Here is a 23,342-nt window from a genome sequence, read left to right on the forward strand (position 1 = left end):
TAAATAGGCCTTGCTTCAAGATGAGATTCATAAATTATTTCCGCTTCGGATAAAATTATGACGCCTTGATTGACGTGAAAAGCGGCATGATATGGCGACGTTCGAATCTTTGCACGCCCATCTGTATCTTGCGAGCATTAAATACTCCTATACCCGTTGTTTCAAAATTTGAAAGGTTCTTTTAACTCTATTCAGAAACAGATGTCGAGAAGTCGATATTGCTGGCCCTTATCAAGTCTCGAGTGCGGATAACAACAAGGCTACTCAAGGCAAGTATTAGGACTTTGACATAGAAGAAACTCAACGACTTTAGCCCTACGTTAGACTAGATCCCGATCTACTCCTTGTAATAGGTCAATCACATAACCTGTACTCAAGTGAATATATATAATCATCCACACATGACGTATAATATTACTCCAATCGAGGTCTGAACCTATATACACGCGTGTGCCTCCCTTTATATTCGATCTCTGACTCACGAAGGTAACCCGTTATTTTTCAGATATATTATTAGAAATAAATCCTCAACAAGATTTCATTGATTAGGTAGTATATTTGCTGGTCTAGTGTTCCTGAGATAAGTAAGGTAATAATGTTAACATGTCAGGTTTCTTAATGCCCCTCCTGCCGAACACCTGTAAAAACCACAAGCTAGAGGGACGGAAGTGCACACGAAACACAGGTGACCATTTTCCTTCCTTCTCCACCAGCGCCGCCCCCCCCCCCACCCCCATCTTTCTCCCCCTTCCCTGCGATCCCAAGAACGGCCAAACCCTAGCTCGAACCCCCTCCTATCTCCTCCATGGCCAACAGCAACCTCCCCCGCCGCATCATCAAGGTGAGGAGTCCTCTCGACCCCTCGAATTTAATGCAAATTTGATGATATTTGGTGGTTTGCTTCCCGCAGGAGACGCAGCGGCTGCTCAGCGAGCCAGGTGAGATGCTCTACCCATGATAAGATATTGTTTTAGGGTTATTTTTTTGGGGCATATGTTATGTCACGCTCTGATTAGCACCAAAAGGCCTCTAGTTTTTGTGTTTCTTTTTAGTTAAGGAAATGCTAGAACGTTTGATTTTATTGTACCTAGGGTCTAAGTGTGCAAAAATTAGATCCCTTTTTCTGTTCATGTTTGTTCTTTAGAGTTGTAGGGGGTTTCTTGGATGGCATGTTGAGGGTCCTGGGTTTTTTTGCCTTTGCTGTTTTTCAGCTCCAGGAATCAGTGCCTCTCCATCGGAGGAGAACATGCGCTACTTCAATGTCATGATTCTTGGCCCGTCGCAGTCGCCTTATGAGGGTAAGAAATCTTTTCCTTTCATTTGTTCTTTATTTTAGTTGCCATAGAAATTAAGATATTTGGTAATATGGTCCTCTAATTGGATTTAGAAATGGTAGATGGCCTTAGAATTATCGGAAAGTTTAACTCCGTACCATTCAAAATTACCACCGTACTCAAATACCACCCAGTATCATTGGTTTTTTAATACCATCGAAAATTTGCTTCATTATGATTTTTAGCATCCCCTCCATGTCTGCAAGGCATTTATGCAATGTAAAGATTTTTGTGAATAAACATTTTCCAGAAAACTCAAGTGCACCGCTCCAATGCTCTTCTTCTCTTCTAAGTTCTGCCCCTCCTCCCTCATGGCCTAACATAGCCATTGCACCTCCATTCTATCTTGTCACATGCTCCCTCGACGCCTATGAGCACATCACCTTGTTCCTCTCACACTGACCTTTCTCAGCTGACAATCACCACCACCAAGCTGTGCCTTGCCTCTCTGGCAAGCTCTTCATTAGCCTGTTGGTCGTTTGGCCCGCACGTCCTTTCTCCAAATCAGACTGTTATGGCTTCCTTTCACCAATCAGTGGTGTGGTCCTTGTCAGCAGTAGGTGAAGAATGGGACCACCAGTGGTGTGAAAGATGACTGTGGCTGTTATGGTCGGCAAGACATATAGCCGACGCTAGCCACAACAACCAGCCTGATCAAGAGTCCTAGTCGGTTTAGGTTGTTTTCGGATTTGCTATAGGAGCAAGAGATATGTGTCGGTTAGGAAAGAGATTGAGTTTGTTTAGGAAATTGTAGGAGATTAAGTTAGTTTAGGAAAGGAAAGGGAGTTTGAGGTTGTCCTATTTATATGGGGCACGTCAATGAATAAAGCAAGCAAGAATTCATCTACTTCTATCTATCTACTCTCTCTCTAGTCTTTTGCTCCTCTTGCCTCCCTCCTGTTCCAGTCTTGCCAGCATTCCCTCACCAGCAACCACGGCTCCACGTCACTGGGGGCTGAAGCCTTAGCCCTTGGTGTCCCACAGCTACAACCTACGAATGTGTGCTCCTATCAATTTGGTATCAGAGATGCTGGGTTCTGATTCCGGTGAGGGCGCTCACTCTCCGGCCATCGAGAACCTAACCAAGATGATGGCAGATATGCAGCAGGCTGTGCAGTAGCAGATCGGCGAATTGGCACAACAGTTGGTAGCAATGTCCTCTCAACAGCCCGACCTGAAGCGTGCCCATGAGGCCTTGGTGCAATCGGTCTAGCAACTGGTTGTCTCTGCATCGACCAACAGCGCCACAACCATATCATCCACTACATCGCCGGTCATCACCTTGCTGCAGGCTCCGGCATCCCCATTGCCACCATCCATAGGCGTCTTTGGCATGCTAGGGATGCATTCTTTGCCTACGCCACCACAGCCACCCCACCTTCCCATCCACCACAACCAGTTTCCACCCTCGCCATCAGCCATACCGAACATGCACCCACCAAATCCCTTAGTTATTCAGGATCATAGCCAGCCAAGCAGCACCATAGGTGTTCCTCTTTTTCATAAGCTCTAGTTCCCAACCTTCGATAGCAAGGATGATCCACTTGGTTGGCTGAATTGCTGCGAGCACTTCTTTCATGGCCAATGGACATTGGAAAGCAACACATCTAGTTGGCGACGCCCAACATTGGTATTTCATGCTGCAGCGGAACTCCGGCATGCCATCATGGCTGCGTTTCAAGGAGCTCGGTCATCTTCGCTTCGGGCCATCGCTTCGGAACAATCTGTTGGGTGAACTGGTGTGTCTCGTTCTCTACTACAATGGAAGCCTACATGGAGCAATTCTAGGCCCTATTATGCTGTGCAGATCCCCTTTCCACCGCACAGCAGGTCTAACTTGTTACTGTAGGTTTACCGGATCGTATTCGCATCGATGTGGAAAACTTCAAGACCCACCAGACTTGCAGATGGCAATGAGCTTGGCTCGCGCATGAGCGACGTGCACAGGCTACATATGGGGTCGCAGCGGTTGCACGTACATTTACACGGGCATCCGGTAGACCATCACCAGCTCCTTCAATGGCACCTAAGTCCCTTGGTCTGCAAGGGTCCGGACCGATGGCACCATCTCCTCCACCATAGCCGTTCCGTCGCCTATCCCCTGCTGAGCTGGTGGAACGTCGCAAGTAGGCTTGTGCTACAATTGTGATGAACAGTACGTCTGTGGCCATCGCTGGCAGCACCTGTTCTACATCGAGGTGACCGACTACGATGACGCTGATAGCTCGGATGATGCCCATACAGTGTGCGCCGACGAACCCGTCATCTCCCTTCACGCACTCACAGGCATTCGGGCGGAAGAGACGATGCAAGTTCGTGTTATCATCAACAATCATGAACTCCTGGCGCTACTTGACTTCGGCTCCACCCATAACTTCATCAACGAGACACTTGCGCACCGCATTGGCCTTTCGGTCAGGCCCCATATTGGCCTGCATGTGCGGTGGCAAATGTAGACAGGGTTGGGTGCATAGGTCTATGCGCTAACTTGCTCATGCGCATTGACTTGGAGGATTTCATGGTGGATTGCTACACGATTCTACTCGGCGGCTACGATCTCGTCCTGGGGTACAATACCTACGAACCCTCGGGCTGATCTTGTGGGACTTCGATGACCTCTGCATGGCCTTCTGGCGTGGCAATCGTCGAGTGTTCTGGAAGGGTTTGGGCTCCCCTTGGCAGGACATCCAGCGTATGGAAGCCTAGGCCATTCGTGGCGACGATCTGAACGAGATGTTGCAGGAATTCGACGCCTTATTTGTAGAACCAACTGGTCTTCCTCCTCAGCGCTCACGTGATCACCAGATTCACCTGTTGCCGGACACCGCACCTGTGGCGGTGTGCTCGTATCGCTAGTCGCAGCTACAAAAGGACGAGCTCGAACGACAATGTGACACCATGTTATCCCAAGGTACCATATGTCCTAGCACTTCAGCGTTCTCATCTTTGGTCCTCCTTGTCAAAAAGCAGGACAACTCGTGGCGGTTCTGTGTCGATTATCGTGCGCTCAATGAGCGGACGATAAAGGACAAGTACCCCATTTCGATCGTGGATGAGCTTCTTGACGAACTACACGGTGCATGCTACTTCACTAAGTTGGATCTTCGCTCAGGGTATCACCAGGTGCGCATGCACCCCGACGACATCGAGAAGACAACCTTCCGCATGCACCACATCCACTTCAAGTTCCTGGTGATGCCTTTCGTGTAAACTAATGCACCGGCAACATTCTAGGCTTTGATGAACGACGTACTGCGACCTTTTCATGCGCCAATTTGTACTTGTGTTCCTTGATCACATTTTGATCTACAGTTCAACTTGGTCAAAGCACCTCAAGCATGTCTGGGCGGTTTTCACACTCCTGTGGCGTCACTCGTTCCTCAAGAGGTCCAAGTGCCTGTTCACCGCATCATTTGTCGCCTACCTCGGCCACATTATTTCGGCGAATGGCGTGGCCATAGACGGTGACAAGGTGCAAGCCGTGGTCTCCTGGTCACGCCCGCGCTCTGCTCGCGGCCTGCACAGCATCTTGGGACTCACGGGTTATTACCGCAAGTTCATCCAGGATTTTGGTGTAATCGCAGCGCCACTGACAAATCTTCGAAAAGAGGCGTTTCACTGGTCAACAGAGGCGTTTGCGGCATGCCAGACCCTTAAAAATGCCCTCTCCATTGCACTAGTGTTGCAGCTGCCAGACTTCACCAAGCTTTTCATTATTGACTGCGACGCTTCAAGCACAGGGTTTGGCGTCGTGCTCCACCAGTGCGCTGGGGCCTTGGCTTTCTTCAGTTGGCCGTTTGCGGTTCTCCACGTCAAGCTCGCCGCATGCAAATGCGAGTTGATTGGGTTGGTGCAGGCCGTCGGACACTGGAGACCCTATCTTTGGGGGCACAAGTTCTGGATTCGCATGGATCATTACAACCTCAAGTTCATCCTCGACGAACGCTTGTCAACAATTTCGCAGCATCAGTGGATCAACAAGTTGTTCGGGTTTGATTGGAGTTCAGGCCGGAGTGCCTCAACACCGTAGCTGATGCTATTTTCCGCCGTGACGCTAACCAGGGAGCATAATTGGCCATCTCGGGACCGACGTTCCAAATCTTCACTGACATCCATCACAAGATGGGTGTTCACGCAAAGATGATGGCGATACGCGACAAGATTGCCGCCAGGGAGCTGGGCGAACCGTGGCAACTCCACGACGGCCTTATCATGTATGACCGTCGCGTGTTCCTTCCGGCGTCCTCCAAGTTGCTACCATACCTACTGCATGCCGCACATTGCACAGGGCATGAAGGGACTCAAAAGACGCTCCAGCGCTTGCGGGCCGATTTCTATGTCCCGCATGATCGGCAGCTCGTCCGTGACTTCTCTGTGCATGCGTCGTCTCTCGTCTGCCAACGCAACAAGACAAAGACCCAGCACTCGGCCAGCCTATTACAATCCTTGGTGGTTGCCTCTAGTGTTTGGGCCGATATCTCCATTGATTTCGTGGAGGGATTGCCCAAGGTTCACGGCAAGACGGTTATCCTCACTGTTGTTGACCGCTTCTCCAAGTATGCTCACTTCATTGCGCTCGGCCACCCCTACACAGCTGCTTCGATCGCACGTGCATTCTTCACTGACATCGTGCACCTTCATGGCTTCTCGACGTCCATTGTAAGTGACTGTGAACCTGTCTTTACGAGTCACTTCTAGAGGCATCTTTTTCGGTTGGCTGGTGTCTGCCTTAACATGACCATGTCATTCCATCCTCAATCTGATGGGCAAACAGAAGCAGTCAACAAGGTCATTGCTATGTACTTCCGGTGTATCACGGGAGATCGGCCTCGTGCGTGGCTGGATTGGCTTCCTTGGGTGAAGTATTGCTACAACATGTCTTTTCACTCAACTCTGCGTACCTCGCTATTTCGTGTGGTCTACAGCTAGGACCTGCTGGCACTCTTGCCATGGACATAGGGAGCGGCAAAGGTGGGTGCGGTCGATGACATGCTTCGTGATCATGATGAATTTCTGGTGGTCGTCCGCGAGCACCTCCAAGCACAACAATACAACAAACGTTACTATGACGCTCAACATCGCGAAGTCGTCTTCGCTATGGGTGATTGGGTTTGGCTCCGACTACTCCATCGGCAGATGCAGTTGCTGTCAATCCATACGACTGGCAAGCTCGAGCCTCGCTTTGTTGGGCCTTTTTAGATAGCAGCTCAGGTGGGGTCCGTCGCTTACCGCCTCCATCTTCATGACGACACCCGGTTGCACGACGTGTTTCATGTAGGCCTACTCAAGCGCTACCACGACCCTCCACCAGACGGTCCTCCAGCCCTGCCTCTGCTTGAGAGCGGCCGAGCCTCAAGTGCTTTGTGCAAGTCTCCGACGCGGTATTTGGCACGTTTTGGTGCGTTGTAAAGGTCTTGACACTACGGATGCAACTTGGGAGCCGGCGGTTCAGCTCGAGGACGAGCTGTTTGCCGAGGGAGGGAGTGATGTTATGGTTGGCAAGACATACAACCGATGCAAGCCGCAGCAGCCGGCCTGATTAGGAGTCCTAGTCGATTGAGGTTGTTTTCGGATTTGCTATGTGAAGGTAGAGATTAGGCAAGAGATATGTGTCGGTTAGGAAAGAGATTGAGTTTGTTTAGGAAATCGTAGGAGATCGAGTTGGTTTAGGAAAGGAAAGAGAGTCTGAGGTTGTCCTATTTATATGGGGCACACCAATGAATAAAGCAAGCAAGAATTCATCTACTTCTATCTATCTATTCTCTCTCTAGTCCTCTGCTCCTCTTGCCTCCCTCCTGTTCCCGTCTCGCCGGCGTTCCCTCGCCACCAACCACGGCTCCACGTCGCCTGGGGCTGAAGCCTCGGCCCTTGGTGTCCCACAGCTACAACCTACGAAGGCGTGCTCCTATCAGTGGCACCCAAGATTTTCTATGTTACAGATTTGACTGTGGCAAATATGCATTGGAGTGCAGCCCAGCGAGAAGTTAGCAACAGCGATGCAGATGGAGTTGAGTGGCAGTGGGTGGGCTCTGAAGGAGACAGCTGAAGTGCGTTGTAGAGACCAGACAATGCAATCCAGAAGTCGTTGGCTTGGGCTGAGTGAAGGAGATGTTGGTTGAACAAGGGCAATCGGCCAAACAAGTTAATAGCTCTTGTTGAGTGAAGAACACATACAATTAGTGTATGCTCTTTGTGGCCACTACTAATGTATCCTCATTCTCCTATTCATAGAAGTCAAAACAATGCATGCACATGTTATTTTCATGTTTGTGCTTTCCAATAGTCTGATAACTGTTGATTGGACTACTTGTCAGGAGGAGTTTTCAAGCTCGAATTATTCTTGCCTGAAGAATATCCAATGGCTCCACCAAAGGTGCTTTGTTGTTACTGCACTCTTGACTAGTATTTCAGTACTATGATTCTAAAAAATTGTTAGTAAATACGAAATAATCTGCTTATGTTTGTCAAGCTTCATGTAGACCAAGTAGTAGCATGCATCAAGTTCAGGAGTCTGTATTGCCTCCCAATGAGGTTTAGACTTACACTTCATATTCAATTGATCATCATATGATGCTTTTAGTGATGCCAGCCATGTAAAATTTTCTTGCTAATTTCAGTGAGTTTAGCAAACTTGTAGTGCAGCATCCATACTTTTGTTCTACCAACTTAGAATTGTCCTATACTGTTTACTTTAAAATTCAGATCGTGATGGTTAGTTTGGTTTATGATCTGCAGGAATTTGTACATTAGTGATTTCTAAAGTTTCGTTTGGTTACTGAAAACAGGTTCGCTTTCTCACGAAAATTTATCACCCTAACATTGACAAGGTAAGTTTGTTATCTTTGGCTTCTCTCTTATGGCATTAGGAGATACTACGCTGCTTAATACTTACACTCATACAGCTTGGTAGGATATGCCTTGATATTTTAAAGGACAAGTGGAGTCCTGCCCTTCAGATCCGGACGGTTCTTTTGAGGTGAATGCTTCTGCTTCAGTATTCATGCTAGTCTAGTGTATTTGGTCATTTGGCATGTTTTGTTTGCAGAGAAGTTTACTTTCTCTTGGAAGTACAAACCATGTAACAGCTTCACTATATATTCCTGAAAGTGCTTTTTGATGTCCTTGGTCTATTGGTCATTAAAAGCTTATGGTATTATGAGATACTACATAGTGCCAAATGCACACCTTCAAAGCTTGTTTTGCCCTTTGGAGGTCCTTGGCCACTAAAAAGTAGGAAGATCATATAAGATGCATAAATCTACTAAGCAAAGAGCCTTGAAATAATAAATTGTCAGATTGTCATGAAGTGGATGGCACGAATTGTACATTGTAGTGGAGGAGGCTGCACTTGCTGCCACTGCTACATATTATTTGCCACACAACGGCAAGACTGATACCTGTAGCCATCTATGATCAGTCATCTGCAGCATGTTTGCTCCATTCACAATCTGTTCACATACTGCCTAGTCCGTGTATTTTTTTCTTTCTTTCGATGAATCAACAGAGAGCAAAGCACCCATCTGAACAAGTTTCGATTAAGTAGAAAGGCCTGGCAGGGTTGAGTTTTTACAAGGCGCAAGCACAAGCGCCGACCAAAGCGACAGCAAGAGTGCATGCATTTTTTTATATCTGGACATCTCTCAATCACTAACACAATGCACAAATACACACAGCAGACAAGTTGGGATGCACTATGCTCATATATCTGTTTCAGTACCTTCAGAACTGCTGGCTTTTACTCCCCCCATTTCTTTTTGTAAGGCGCGCACACACGAAGCCAGCGGAATGTCTTCTCCCTGTGGTCAAGTTTTTTTAGCTGACCTGCTCATCTTCTTTGCACTTGATGTTTCTGGTCTTCAGCATTCAAGCGCTGCTCAGTGCTCCAAACCCTGACGATCCACTTGCTGACAATGTTGCAAAGCACTGGAAGGCCAATGAAACGGAAGCTGTAGAAACAGGTGAAGCGACGATCAATCTTGTCAAATTTTAGATGCAGGATATAGCTGACTTTGTCAACTAATGGTGTTCTTGTATGGCACAGCCAAAGAATGGACCCGTGTATATGGAAGCGGAGAATGAGCTTTGCGCGATACAGTCGCTTCCTAGGTAATAATCTTTGCGCGATGGAGCTGAACTTGACCGGCCATTGGCTGGTTAAATTTGAATTTGAAGGGGTCGAGGAGTGGACTCTGGAATTTTATCCTTCCATGGTGTGTACTCGAGTCTGTAGTCTGTATATTACTATAGTTGGGCTGTTATGAACCCTCATACATGCGAAGTGTTTCTCTGGTATGTCTGGTTCCTCAGAGAACAGATCCTTTTATTATAAATATCCTGAAGTTATGTGTGTGCTTGTCCTTGTTTTGTAGTTTTGTATTTTTGTCTACAAGTCTGCCGAAATTATTTAACTAAAATGTAATGATCTGGCCACATCTTTTGCTAGCTAGAATTTTCGGGAAATAGTCGTTTCTTTTCTGAAAAAACTGGCAAACTATTTTCAGCTAAATTACTTTTTTAGAAAAAATATAAAAAATAGTGGAAATGAACTACATAACTATGGTTGAAGTATAGTGACTATTTTTTTGAAGTTTCGGCCAATATGGGCCTGGCCCTGATATGTACTTAATAGACTTCACCCCATAGACCATTTGAATGTGGGCTAGGATATGTTTGTTTTAGTTTAGGATTTTAAAAAACAGTTTTTAGATGGTAGTTTTTTAAAAGCTAGGGGTCTAAAAGCTGAGAATGGTTTGGCATTCTGGATTCCGAGATGAGTTGGGTGTTTGCTTTGGTTGCGTAATTTTTATAATACTTCTAATATTTCAGAGTGCATATTTATGTCTATTTAACCTTGTTCTTTCATTTTTTTTCTTTATATTTGATCTTAATTATATGATAATTGAGCTATGCAGTGTGTATGTATTTGTAACTACAATATTATTTCACAACCTATTTAGTTGGGAGTATTTACAAAGTAAACCTCTATCATATTTCCTATGAAATTTCTGTTCCAAACAAAGAATATACAACTAGCTCACTCTTGAATTAGGGTATGTTTGTTCTGATTATGATTTTAAAATCAGAATCGAAAACAAACATGTTCCTACGATCCAGATTTCATAATCTGGAGGCAAATTATACCATAAACTATAATCAGGAGAAATGATGTTTCTGAATTGTGGATTGTGACACATATTTAGCCATCATTGCTATTACAAATATAACGTTTCATTTTTTCTTCCTTCGCTCTCTCCCTGCTCTCTCCCTCTTGATGCCAATCCGAGCTCCCACCGCCCGAGCTCTCACCGACCCGAGTTGCAGTTGGGCTCATCAAGGTGGGGAGGTGGTGGGTTCGATCGGAGTCAGAGGAGTGTCGGTAGAGGGGTGCCGGGTTTTTAGGTGACATTTGGTAGGGAGCAGAGGCGAGCGACGACGGGCTCGGTGGCAATGGAATTGGACGTGACCGGTGTAGCCGAGGCAACAACGCTGCCCAAGGACGGCGGCGGGATCACGACGTTGCGGCTGTGTGCGATGAAGAGCCTCTCGACGATGTGGCCGCCTACCGATCTGTCGTCCACCATAGGAAGAGGAGCAAGAAGAAGACGGGGAGTGGTAAAGTGAAGAGCCCGAGCTGCGTCATGATGTGATGGTGCGGCAATCTGGTGAGTGAAATTGGTAGGGGAGTTGAAAAGGAGCAGGATGAGGTTGTTGGCATTGAAAGAGATGGCTGGAGCTGTGGTAATCGGTGGTGATAGTGTTGCTGTATGAAGAGCGAGTCTATAGAGGAGAGGGAGAGAGAAGAGAGATTATAATAATATGGTATTGTTTATTTTAGATTGTACAATCTAGATTTTAGATTGTGAAAATCATAATCTAGATGGTTAAAATCATAATAAAAAAACAAACAGACTATTAGTTGTGAATTCATAAACCATACTTGTGAATCTAAAATTAAATGTTAGATAAAATCAAGTTGAAATGCATTCATCACCAAAAATTCATAATAGATCGAATCTTGAGATCTCCGCTCAAAATAAACTTAGAATTGAAGAGTAGCAATTAATGATAAACAAGCTACAAGTCTGAAATATTATTATGGCCAGGCCAAATCATAAACCAAATAAAGCACCAATCATTGAGCTTTTCAGTTCGCGAGCGCTCTAACGCATAATCACATCTCAGGTCCTGCAGGCTAGCTGCCATCCAGAACCAGCGCCTTCCACTTCTCCGTGGCGCAGGCGCGCATGAACTCCACGAACTCGTCCATGTTCTGGTCGGAACTGCCGCCAGGTGCCACTGCCGCGCGAGCCTTTTTCCTCCTTTCCCCGACTCCTTGTGTGCGGCAGATCTCCGGTAGCTAGACACACCATCGCCCTCGTCCATGACCGTACGCACGCAATGCTCGACCTCACCGCGCAGGAACATCCCCGCGTCAGTGTCGCGGCGCGCGCACGACGGAGGCCGAGACGAATAGAATAGAGGGACGGGATGAAAGAAAAATAACGGGAATAGTAATGATATTAGTGGATAATTACTTTAGGTTTGTGTGAGTACTTTTATTTTTTCTATAATCACAATATGTAAAAAGATGTGAAAAATAACCTGTAGATTATAGTAAAAAAATTGGTTAAAATTTGAAAAGCAGATTGTACAATCTACTTGTTTATTTTAGCTTTAGTTTTTAAAAATAGTTTTTCAGAATCTCAAGCTAAAACAAAATATCCTTAAACGGCTAATTCTTGGCAATGGATCTACCTATTGTTTTGGGTTGAGTACCAATATTAGTTCAAACGGATAGGATATGCTCCGGTACAACTTCTTTACATAAATTTATGGGTCTTAAATCTGATCACTTAACATCAGCTTATCCTCTCGTCCTCTACTACAATTGCAAAAGGAGATAGCGCGTGACGATTCTTCATTCCTGACTCCTCCAGTAGGCTTTCTGCTGTAAGAGAGAGAGGGGAATAAGTGGATCGACGTTGGGCACAGTTAGTTATAGTTGTAGATTTGGTGTTTTAGTAGGTATAGGGTTAGGGCTTTGGGAGGTGTCAATGGAGACGACCCCTCACTTGCTTTTGTTCTCCATGCTGGTCTTTGGCGTGTTTGCCGGTCTCTGCTTCAGTTTCGGTAACGACCATGGCAGGCGCTTAGCAAGGTATGCTTTTAGTATGTGTGTTGCGATTTTGGGGGATGTCTTTGATCCCCTTTGTTTGTTTGGATGCGCTCTTGTGTTGCTGCGTCGCTAGGTTGGATACCGACGATGGCATAGTGTTCATCTAGGTCTTCATCCTTCCCGTGGTTGAGGGTGGTGGCTCTAGAGGAATCTCCTCAGTTGTTATGGCCGCTAATGTTCATTCAGTGGGTCAAATGCGTTCCAGCTGTGGTCAGGGACGTTGGCTACTGCAGTGCTTCCAAGGTTTGGGGCCCATCATCACAGTCAATTGGAGGGCTGAGCTCCGACGTCGGTGATCTGTGTTGTGCTCGTGCAAGGGGCGGCGATGGTCGACGTCGGTGGCGGAGGAAGAAGATTACAAGAAGGCCCTAGTTTTACTTCTTTATATTTTCCGTTCTTATCAGGGGCCTAGATGTAAAAGGGGATGTACTGTGTTTTTAATTTAATATAAATCCTACCCTTTCTCTAAAGAAAATCTACATGAACATTCAAAATAAAAATTACACCCCATCTACTATTGGAACATTTATCCATGTTCTGATGTTTCATTTGACCAATTCACACATTTGCCATACTTAACATTAAGTTCTTTTCTCTCAATGATCTAGAAGAATACCCGCCAAAAGAATGATCTAGAAGAAACTAGTCATCACCATATTGGAGGAAGGAAGGAGGGAGGGTGGGAGAGAAACATGAAGACCGATGGGACCTAAGTCTTAGATGCGGCCCACTTAGCCCAATAAGCAATCAAATAAATCAAATCGACATCACACAAGTTAGGCCATATTAGGCAATTAAAGGCGGGGAACCTGCCACCGACTACATCACACAAGTTTTTATATCATATGCGTAAATTTTTACTACATTGCCATTCAAATTTTCTTTTACTAAATTAACTTCTTTGATTTAAGCTTCGTAAACCTACACTTCTAGGAGCCAAAAAAAGATTCCACAAAATAAATTGACATGGATTTTGTGGACTTGCGTCCTCAGCCCAAACCAAACAAACATCAGTCTATAGGCACGCTCAAACAACCATTCTCCAGGTCAACCAAAACTTCCGGACCGCTTCACTGTGGCCTCCGGTGACTCGCCCGCCCGCTGTGCCACCTCCTCCTTTGACACTCGGCCGCCGGGTTGCCGACGCCAGGAAGATGAAATGATGCATGACACGTCGCCATGCTGGTGAAACCATCCCGAATTGTGCAAATTAAGTCGATCGACAAGAAGCAACTAAGGAACTAAGAAATTAAAGTTTATATTTGTAATAGCACAACGGTGAAACAACGGGGCTCCAAGAGTACATATAGCAGTAACATACATCAGACGCACATGCATACATACGAGCATGGCGTAACTGAGAGTCTGAAGAGACGTACGCTACATGTCTAATGTGGGACGAGCCATCCACCACATGCAACCGATGAGCAGATCACCGGACAACATGGCAGCACCGCAGGTCGCCGTCTGGTCGTCGCAGTTCTCACGGCGCGGCTTAGTTCCCCCTATCACGGCGCGTCCTCCTCATCTGTCAAAATACACTCATCAGATAAATCAAAATAATGCATGACACCTCTCGATGCCGGTACGTGAAACCATCACAAATTATGCAAAGTCGCTAAGAAGAAACTTTTTCTAGAACTATTTACGTAAGAGATTGCACAAGTGTTTTATCTTTGAAGGGTGAAACTGACCAGATTTCACTATATGAAAAACAAACAAAAGAAAATAGAATTAGTGAAAACAGACAAAAGAGACATAGAATTAGTGACAGGTCGTCATATGATCTGTCACTTACGTTAAAAATGACATGTCGTAGTTGTGATCCGTCACTAATGATTTGTCATTAGTGATGGGTCATTCTAGATCAGTCATAAAGTGACGGATCAAATTATGACCCATCACTTATGACTATTTATCAGAGACGGATCATTATGGGTCTTGTTATGATTCATCACGAATGACTAATTCATCAGTAACGGGTCATCCAAAAGAGTCATTAGTGACGGGTCAAGTTTTGACCCGTCACTAATGAGAAGTTTTGACCCATGAGAACAGATGAAGAAATCTTAATTACTCAATCATTAGATATATTAGTCAATTAATTTGATGAAATATTAGATATATTAGCCCATCAACTCTTTTGTTTTTTCACGTAGTTGTGAAATATCTAATATATCCTTCATAATGTATCAATTATAAATCTAGCTAGTATTAATTAGAAATAATAACTATACAATTTCCTATATTCAATAGTAAAATTTTGATTGATTTGCAAAACATAATATGTGTAGTAAAATGGTAAATACAAATATCATTTTTCTAAAGCAATTTGATTTATAGTAGTGTATTTACAAATATTTTTATTTTATTTTTGTCTTATTTTCCTCATCTCACAAACACTAGAATATGAACTATTGTATATTTCTGCTCAAGTTTGATATAAGGGATGACGGCTAAGGGCACAAACGTGCGTTTCAAAAAATGGTGCAGAAACTTTCTGGGACGAGAACTTAATCTTTCAAGCCATTTTTAGCCTTGAAAATTCACCAAACCCGACAACATCGGGGGAAAATGGATGTAACTTTTTCTGTAGATGTTCGTAGAATCAAAAAACATCGAAATCAGAGTCCGTATGCAAAGGTTTGTGTATCTACTGTACAAAGCTAAAAAGTTTGTAATGTTCCTTCCTCCCGCATCGATTTTCTTCCGCTCGTGACTTTCTTCCGCTCCTTTCCCCTTGTGCCAACAGGTGGACCCATGCCCAACGCCCGCATTCCCTTCCCCGTCACCGCGTTCCCGTGCAATTTCCATTCCGCCCGGGCCGACTGGTGGGCCATCCATCCGCGTCTCTCTCCTCTCCAATTTCCCGACCCAAGCCACCGCCGCCTCCTCCTCTTCCACACCTGAGCCACGCCGACGACGCCACCTCCACTCCCACCTTCCCCGACCCCCTCGTGCTCCTCGCCTCCTCCCCACCACCTCGCGACTCCGCTGCCTCCCTGCCGCCCAGCTGATTCCCCACATGACGCCTTGGCCACGCCACCTCCCCACTGCCCCCTCCAGGCCCGCCGTCGCCACCGCCTCCCCGCTGACATCGCTCGTCTCCTCCTCCTTCACCACAACCCCTCCAGGCGGATAGTTGCGAGCCTCGCCTCAACCATAGATCTGGAGGTCGTGGTTGCTGTTCGACGACGACACGACGGCGGAGGTCGTCAACTCCGGCAGCTCCCTCATCCCCTAGGCGGCTATCGGCATGGTGGACCTCCTCCTTGACCGCCATGACATCGCCACCTCATCAACCACATGCCCCCTCGCCCACACCGCCTACTCCGTGGTCCTCCTATCCGCCCCCTCCCCCGACGGCGTCTCCGAGGCCAAGCTCGATCACGAGTGCTTCCTCGACCTCACGGGGTTCTTCTCCGCTCTGGGTAAGACGCTCTCCTCTCCTCAATTCGATTCATTTTGACTGATTTGTCGCTTGGTCTCAGACTGGTCGCCGCTTGGCTGGCGAAGGGCGGAGGGGGGAGCACGCGGTGTCCGCGGAAGGCACGGCGCGGTAGTGGTGAGGCTGACAACATGAGGACGGGGCGGTCCGCCGGTGTGGTGAGTCGACCGATTTCTCCCCCTATTCTCATCACAGTTGGCTTACTCCAAATAATAGTATCTGTTTACATGCTCCCGTATCGGATTCCCCTCACTTTTCTGAAATGCTCTAATAAATCAACTAATCATCGACATAAGTGATGATTCTAACTCTCTAACCTACTACTCATCAATGTTTGAAACCTTTGTCCGTTCTATGTTAGAAAAATTGGTTTTGTTGTGCATATTCATCTTCACTTACCCATCTTGTCATGCTTGCAAATGCTTTGGCTCCTCTTGTCTCCCTCTTGCTCTTGGTCTTCTTCTCTGTCTTGATACAATCAATTATTTTGATCAAGTCTTTCATAAAATTCGATGTTCAATATTGATCTTATTGATGTTCTTCTTCACTTGAGAGATGAGCTTGGTGACTTCATGGTCTATTTTTTCATCACTTGATGTGCTTTGCTCATCATCTTTATTGCTCTCTCCATCTTCATCTTTATCTTCATCATCTTCGTTTGAGCTTGACTATTACTCTTGCCTCCTCATCTTTGTATTCATGTGTTGGCATGGTGCTTGCTTGCTTGTGAGAGTAAGGTTCTTGACGTTGGATGAGGAAAAGGCTTCTACCCTCATGTTTATGGTCATCTCATGCACAGTGACCTTACTGAGAACTTGATTTGGAGTCATCTTGCTCATATCATGGTTGTCGTAGATGATAGAGACTATCAACTTGTACTTCGAAAGAAGAACTTGAAGTATTATTCTTACCACTTGATCATCTTCAATTTACGTCAAAACTAGCCCATTGATCTCATTGAAAAGAATATTCAAACATGAGTATGTATCATTAGCACTTTCATGGGGTAGTTGTTTGATGCCATTGAGCTTAGTAACAAGTACATGATATTTCTCATTGCGCATATCCTTTGTATCTTCATGTTTTTCAATGAGACTATTACAAATATCATGTACATTGGTAAGAGAATAAACATAATTAAATGTATCAACATTTAAATATGGTAAAAAGATACTTATCGCTAATGCATCTAATTGTCTCTCCTTATTGGTGATGTAAGGTCTCATCCCTTCCTCAGCGATCCTCCAAACATCTAAACTTTTAGCTTGCAAATAACAAATCATTAGAATTTTTCAATGGGGAAATTAGTGCTGTTGAAACGTGGAGCGTTATAGGTATCCATCCCAACTTCGGACGTCATAACTCTAGGATGTTAAGCCTATCAAAAGCACGAGGTTCTGATACTAATTGTGAGAAACAGTGACATCCTAAGAGGGAGATGAATTAGGATACTTAAAGATCTAACTGGCTCCAAAACTTCACAAGGTAAACCCATCTCAATTTCTATCTAAATATACTCTAGATTTATCTAGTGTGTCTACTCTATCACTCAAGAGGATTGCAACATACTCTAGCAAGACGAATTGCAAGAATGTAAATACAGAAATGTAAATAAGGTAGAGAGACAAACTCGGTACAATGGATTTTTATCCCGTGGTATCGATGACATGAATGTCACCCCTAGTTCACGTTGGAGCTTCACCAAAGATATGCTCCTGATCAGCACCTGGTCATAACTCTTGAGCCACCAAGCCACTAAGATAATGTCTCCCCACTAGCCTCTCTTCCAGTCACTTACCGCCGTGATCACTTTGAAGTTTGAACTACTAAGACAAGGGTCTCTGCGTCCCCGTACACGTGTCTTATCGTAGCTCTATACCAAGTCGAAGGGTCAACAAGCTTGAGCCAACAAGGCCCAAGGTGCCGGAGAGTCGACAAGACTGCAAGGCACCGGTGTACCTCTCGGTACAAGCTCAAATCACTCATTGATCCACTCTCTAGACAGCAATCATCTAGCAACACTCTCTCTAGACCTATAAGCACTACTCACTCTCTAATCTTGTGCTTAATTATCTTGAATGATCACTTTGAATACTTTGGTAGTTTGAATATCTTCTCAAGTGTATATGGGTTTCTCTAGACTTCAACAGTATGCTATACCTTCAAATGACTGAGTGAAGGGATATTTATAGCCTCAAACCCGCCAACTAGCCACAACAGCTCAGAAAAACTGTTAACACCGGATGATCCAATGAAAATAGTAGTACTAACACCGGATCATCTGGTGAGTAAAACCTCACAAACTAGCCGTTGGAACTCCACTCAATACCTCTTTGAACACCGGATACTTCGGTGATATCTTCAACTTCATCACCAGAACTTCCGGTGGGTTAACTTGAGCCAGACTACGCCACTTCTTTTCTGCAAGAAATGCACCGGTGCATTGATCTTCAGAGCACCGGACCTTCTGGTGGGTTATTTTTCATTTTTCAACACTTGAAGTTACCTCTGCAAGAAATACTTCGGTGCTATAATCCGGTGCGTATAAACCAAGCACTGAACTATCCAGTTGGTTGATCTTCAGTCTTCTGCACTTGCATTTGTCTCTACAAGAAATACTCTGGTATTACTCAGTGCAGATTACCGGATTATCCGATAAGGTCCTCAAGTTTCTCCGCTTTATCAAAAATATTTTGATGAGTTCAATACACAGAGCACCGGATCATTCGGTAAGAGCGATTCTCTTAATATTTTTCCAATTTAATCAATCTTTCTCTCGACTATAGTGATTTCTTTATATATTACATCTACAAGATATACTAACATATATTTTTAATAAATATATTAGTTCAAATAATTACATTATTATTAATCATTAAAATTATAATTATAAAATGATAGAACTATTTTCCCTACACCCACGTTTACCGATTAGCCAGCCACCTCTTCTTGCTCTGGTTGCACCGCGACTTCCTTCTTCGTCTCCTCGTTCCCTTCCCTTTGCCCTCTTGTTTCCCCCTTCCGCACCAGCTTCCCACGCGCCGGGCACCACGAGCATCCATGGTCGGTTTTACTTCATCATCCAAAATGAAGGCCCGGAGTCCAGTCTGTGTCAGAACTCCAGGAGACAGACGCCGGAAGGGAAGAGGAATTATCGAGCACCCTTCGGCCACCCACCGACCGGCGGGACCCACCTGCAGACCGCGGTCGCATCCGCTTCTTCTGCGTTTACACCCCCCCCCCCTCCCGAATCGTATTCGTATTTGTACCAGGCTCTCAGCTCTCCAGAGTCTCCTCCTCCATGTCTTGATCCGAACCAAACCAAACCTCACCTCCACGCCACCGCCGGATTCACCGCCATCTCACCCTCTCAAGCAGCTCGAGCTCCGCCGCCATGCTGGCTTCGGCGAGGTGATTGGTTTTTGCGGGGGGTTCGTGGGCTGTTCGGCGGATTGCCTGACGGAGTTTCCTCTCTTGCGCGGTGGGTTGCAGGGGCTTCTGGGCGCGGCACCGGCGGAAGATCCTGGTCTCTCTGGGCGTCGCCGGCGCGGGCTACGCGGCCTACCGCCTCTACGACGCGCATCGGAGCCAGATCGTAATGGTCGAGCAGCTACGCGCGAGGGGGGAGCAGGCCGCCGACGAGCTCGTCAAGAACCAGTAAGAGCTTTCCCCCTCCCATCCGGGGCGTACTTGGGTTTCTTCTTCTACTTCTTGCAATTGCATTGCTGGGGGTTGTGTGACGGTGTTCCTATTAATTGGGCTGGGAGTGGCTCCTGCGCGAGAGTGGGTATCGATTACAAGGTGAAGCTGGGGCGCTAGAGAAATTTTGCCTGGTGTCTCTGTTGTGCTCGGTTGGGTTGAGGGCTTCGTCGCCTGGCGTTGATTGTGAGCAGTTTAGCTTTGATTGGTTGCATAAGTTGGGTCGCGGCTCAGTAGGAGGATTAATGTGGATAAAGTTGTTGTTTTTTACAAGTTCAAACGTTTTACATCGCATGTATGATAGAAAAACAGGGAGGGAATCCTGTTCCACCGTACTTAGGTTAATTCGACCAGAAGTGCTGCTGATGTTGCTTATGGAGTTCATGGGAATAATTTGCAACTCATGATACGCGATGTTGCTAACATGATGGAGAAAAAAGTGTTGGGGAAAGATCAATACCTGATGTTGTTTGTTTTGTTGTAATTGTATTGAACACAGATGGTAACGGAGTAGTCTATGATGTATAGAATTGGTAAATGTTTCACATTATGCAGGTGCCATATTTAGTAAAGGAGACACCTTTCTGATCATTTTGTATGCTTCCTTTTTTGTTAGGTTGCAGACACACTTCGAGAACGTGCAAAGGATCTCTGACACCACTACGTTACCTTTTGCCATGCATTATCTCCGTTCGCGGATAATGGAGGAACTGGATATATCACACTTGACTGAGAAGCTATTGCAAGGGAAGGGAGAATCAAGCGCACTGACACCAAAGGAGAAGTACGATACTTGGGAGAAGATTAAGATTATGAGTATGATATATCTTATCTTATATAATGTGTAACTTGTTAGTATTTTCGTTATCTAATCATAAATATGGATTAATAAAATTGTAATTGTTTTTATTGTCTTTCCATTTTCTTAGGTTTTGCAAGAACAGTTTCTTCAATGTGGGCGATGACACTGCTTAGCTTATATGTTAGAGTTCAGGTTACCATATTAGGCAGACACCTCTACTTAGATTTTGCCCGTGGTGCAGATGGTGCGCAATTACTGGTAAATTTATGCTCCAGGCTGCTATGCTTCAAGCATTCCTCATATGGATGAAAGTTTGTTTAATTTTGCTCCAGTTTCTGATGTTTGCATTCTAGACAGTTAAAACAATTGAAATTATGTTAGAACAGTGACTTGACTTGAGTTCAAGCTGCTTGCTGATGTGGAAATATCTCACTTCTTTTGTAGGCGGAATCTGATACTTTAAGCAAAAATGGACATAAGGACTTCCTTGCAACTGCTGATTACCTTGCCACTTACAGTATCAATGCACTGATAGCACAAATGCAACGTGCTGCAACAGAAGTCCTCAAAGAGTAAATATTTGTCCCCTGACCTTATGATTATTGTATTACCAACATGTTCGGCACTTGATAAATCAGTGGAGGTGCAATCAAAAATTTTGTAGCAAAATGATTGTTTCAAAAACATGCTGAATTTAGTGTACAGCAAAGCTATGGGTCATCAAGAGTATCCACATTTCTGCATTCAGCACAAAATAAGTAGAGCATTGTATACAATGTCTCATTTCTGTCTCATATCCTGTTTCTTGGAAAGCTGTTTATAATGAACCTTTTATTGCAAATCGCCTGTTAACCAGCTGCCTTCCAGTGGCTTTCTGGCTCACTTGTTTCTTAGTCTAGATTTCATTCCATCTTATACAATTTTTGTATCCTAAAACTTTTACATTCCTTAGTATCAATGTTAAATGGTATCTGTTACTATTCGCTTGAAATCAGCGATACCATCCATGACTGCTATGGCTGGTTCCCAGCATGAACCATCTGGTTACCACTGGGAAATTGATTCCTGGTTGCATAACATGGTGTGTGTTTCCCCTTGGTGATACTGAGTACTGACGTGTGAAAATTTTTCAGGAAGCAACTGAAAGACCCTATGAGCATGGACCAAGTATTACAAACAGTGTTACAAACATTGGACATGTTCATGAGTCTTTGTGAAGATAACTCGTGGATAAATTACCTTGTACCTGAAAATGCCAATCTTTATGCACAGTTGATGGCTGTGTCCAGTACCGGCTTTGATGATTCATCCCTTCTAAAGGAAGTCAGAAAGCTTGACCAACTGATGTCTGAGACACGCATAGTATTGGCAAGGTAATGTAGCGTTATGCATTGAGTTCTGTTCAGGTATAGCAAGCCCATAATTTGCACTACAACACACTCTTCTTTTCTCAACCTGTCGTATGACTAAGGTCTTAAGTTTTTCTTCATCAAATGACTTTGAATTGATTAAATGATTATATCAAATATTTCTATTAGCATATGGCATGTGATTTATATGCGCTTAGTTTGTTACTTTCTTATTGTACTATAGGATTCAAAATTGGAAGGAGTGAAAGTAAATTAATACAATGAGATGATACAGTACTTTCTATCTGTCGTGCTATTATGAAGTTTCTTGGTGGCATTCACAGCTATTTTGAACTTCATTGGTGGCATTTACCATTATAATAGATTACTATGGAGCGGTCATTGTGCTCTGTTTTTATGAGTTGAGTTTTGCTGTATGTTTTAACGAGTTGAATTTGGTGTGCATTACTCTTCCTTTCTGGGAATGAGATGATTTGAATAATACCATACAATTATATCATATTCATGTGTGGACGAGAACAGTCTCATTTCTTATACAAAGAACTATAGATGATCCAAGCAGCACTTCGACGAGAAAGAGGAGATTTTTATTATAAGGATGTTGTGCAGCTTACAGAATTATTGATTTCCCATGTTTGTCAATCTATTGGCATGCTTATGATTTTGACTCTTGACAATGCCATTTGTCTTTCAAATAGGCACCAAGAGTTACATAACCATATTGGTGTTATTGCAGTGATGATTTCAAAAATATCATGGAGAGGTCATTGAGGAAGATAGCGGATGTGGTGATAGAGGACCTGGCTTCACAGATTGGAACTCCAATTCCTCCATCAGGATTGCCCTTAGCGAAGCTCTTGGCCAGAGTAGCTCAACTGAGTTTGCCATTGCTTGAGGAACCAAACAAGAACAAGCACATTCAGATCATCCGAAGTATGCCTGAAGTGGAACTCTTCTACACATTCCTCTATGCGAACATGCCACCAGAAACATAATTTGTACAGTCATGTGTAAAGAGTAGTTTCATCTGAATTTTTGGCTCCAAACCTCCAAAAGATCTGGCGGTAATGGACAACGAACAATCTGCAAATCTGGAAACCAACACACGTGAAGAGACATAATGCTAATTTCTGCCCTGTATATGCTTGAGATATTCTGTTGTTGCTAACTTGATCTAACTGAGTGCAGTTCGTTCCAATTGTATTTCTTTTCTTCATTTGAAGTTTCAGTTGTGCATGTCTAATTAGAATTCCAAGCTCTGTTTCTGCTATTTTGCTGTTATTTTTGGGATCTTACACATTGGCACTTGTTCTAGATGTTTCACTGGCCAAAGGGTTTATATAACTTGTGACCTATGGATTTGGCCTCTTCGCAAAGCTGATCAGATGGGTGTATTTGGCTGCTCATTCAGATAGCAAGTAGGACATTTAAGTGTTGCCCACTTCTCACCAGAACAACTAGTTTGATTGGCGTGCGTATGCCGCACCTATTTTTATTTTGTTGTGTAGAGCAC

The 23,342-nt window shown here is 44.7% G+C and overlaps 2 protein-coding genes across 2 annotated transcripts; both read left to right on the plus strand.

Moving 5' to 3' along the window:
• Positions 1–719: 719 nt before the first annotated feature.
• On the plus strand, positions 720–9,684 carry LOC133901960 (ubiquitin-conjugating enzyme E2 36-like). Its single transcript, XM_062343517.1, has 8 exons — positions 720–841; positions 911–938; positions 1,212–1,298; positions 7,649–7,707; positions 8,120–8,161; positions 8,237–8,310; positions 9,195–9,292; positions 9,376–9,684. The coding sequence occupies exons 1-8, from the start codon at positions 806–808 to the stop codon at positions 9,411–9,413; spliced, it is 462 nt and encodes a 153-aa protein (XP_062199501.1). The 5' UTR covers positions 720–805; the 3' UTR covers positions 9,414–9,684.
• Positions 9,685–19,032: 9,348 nt separating this feature from the next.
• On the plus strand, positions 19,033–23,045 carry LOC133902195 (peroxisome biogenesis protein 3-1-like). Its single transcript, XM_062343792.1, has 7 exons — positions 19,033–19,369; positions 19,451–19,615; positions 20,274–20,473; positions 20,587–20,717; positions 20,904–21,031; positions 21,593–21,832; positions 22,566–23,045. The coding sequence occupies exons 1-7, from the start codon at positions 19,353–19,355 to the stop codon at positions 22,822–22,824; spliced, it is 1,140 nt and encodes a 379-aa protein (XP_062199776.1). The 5' UTR covers positions 19,033–19,352; the 3' UTR covers positions 22,825–23,045.
• Positions 23,046–23,342: the final 297 nt, after the last annotated feature.

Source organism: Phragmites australis, chromosome 20 (genome assembly GCF_958298935.1).
Source record: "Phragmites australis chromosome 20, lpPhrAust1.1, whole genome shotgun sequence".
NCBI classification, from domain to species: domain Eukaryota; kingdom Viridiplantae; phylum Streptophyta; class Magnoliopsida; order Poales; family Poaceae; genus Phragmites; species Phragmites australis.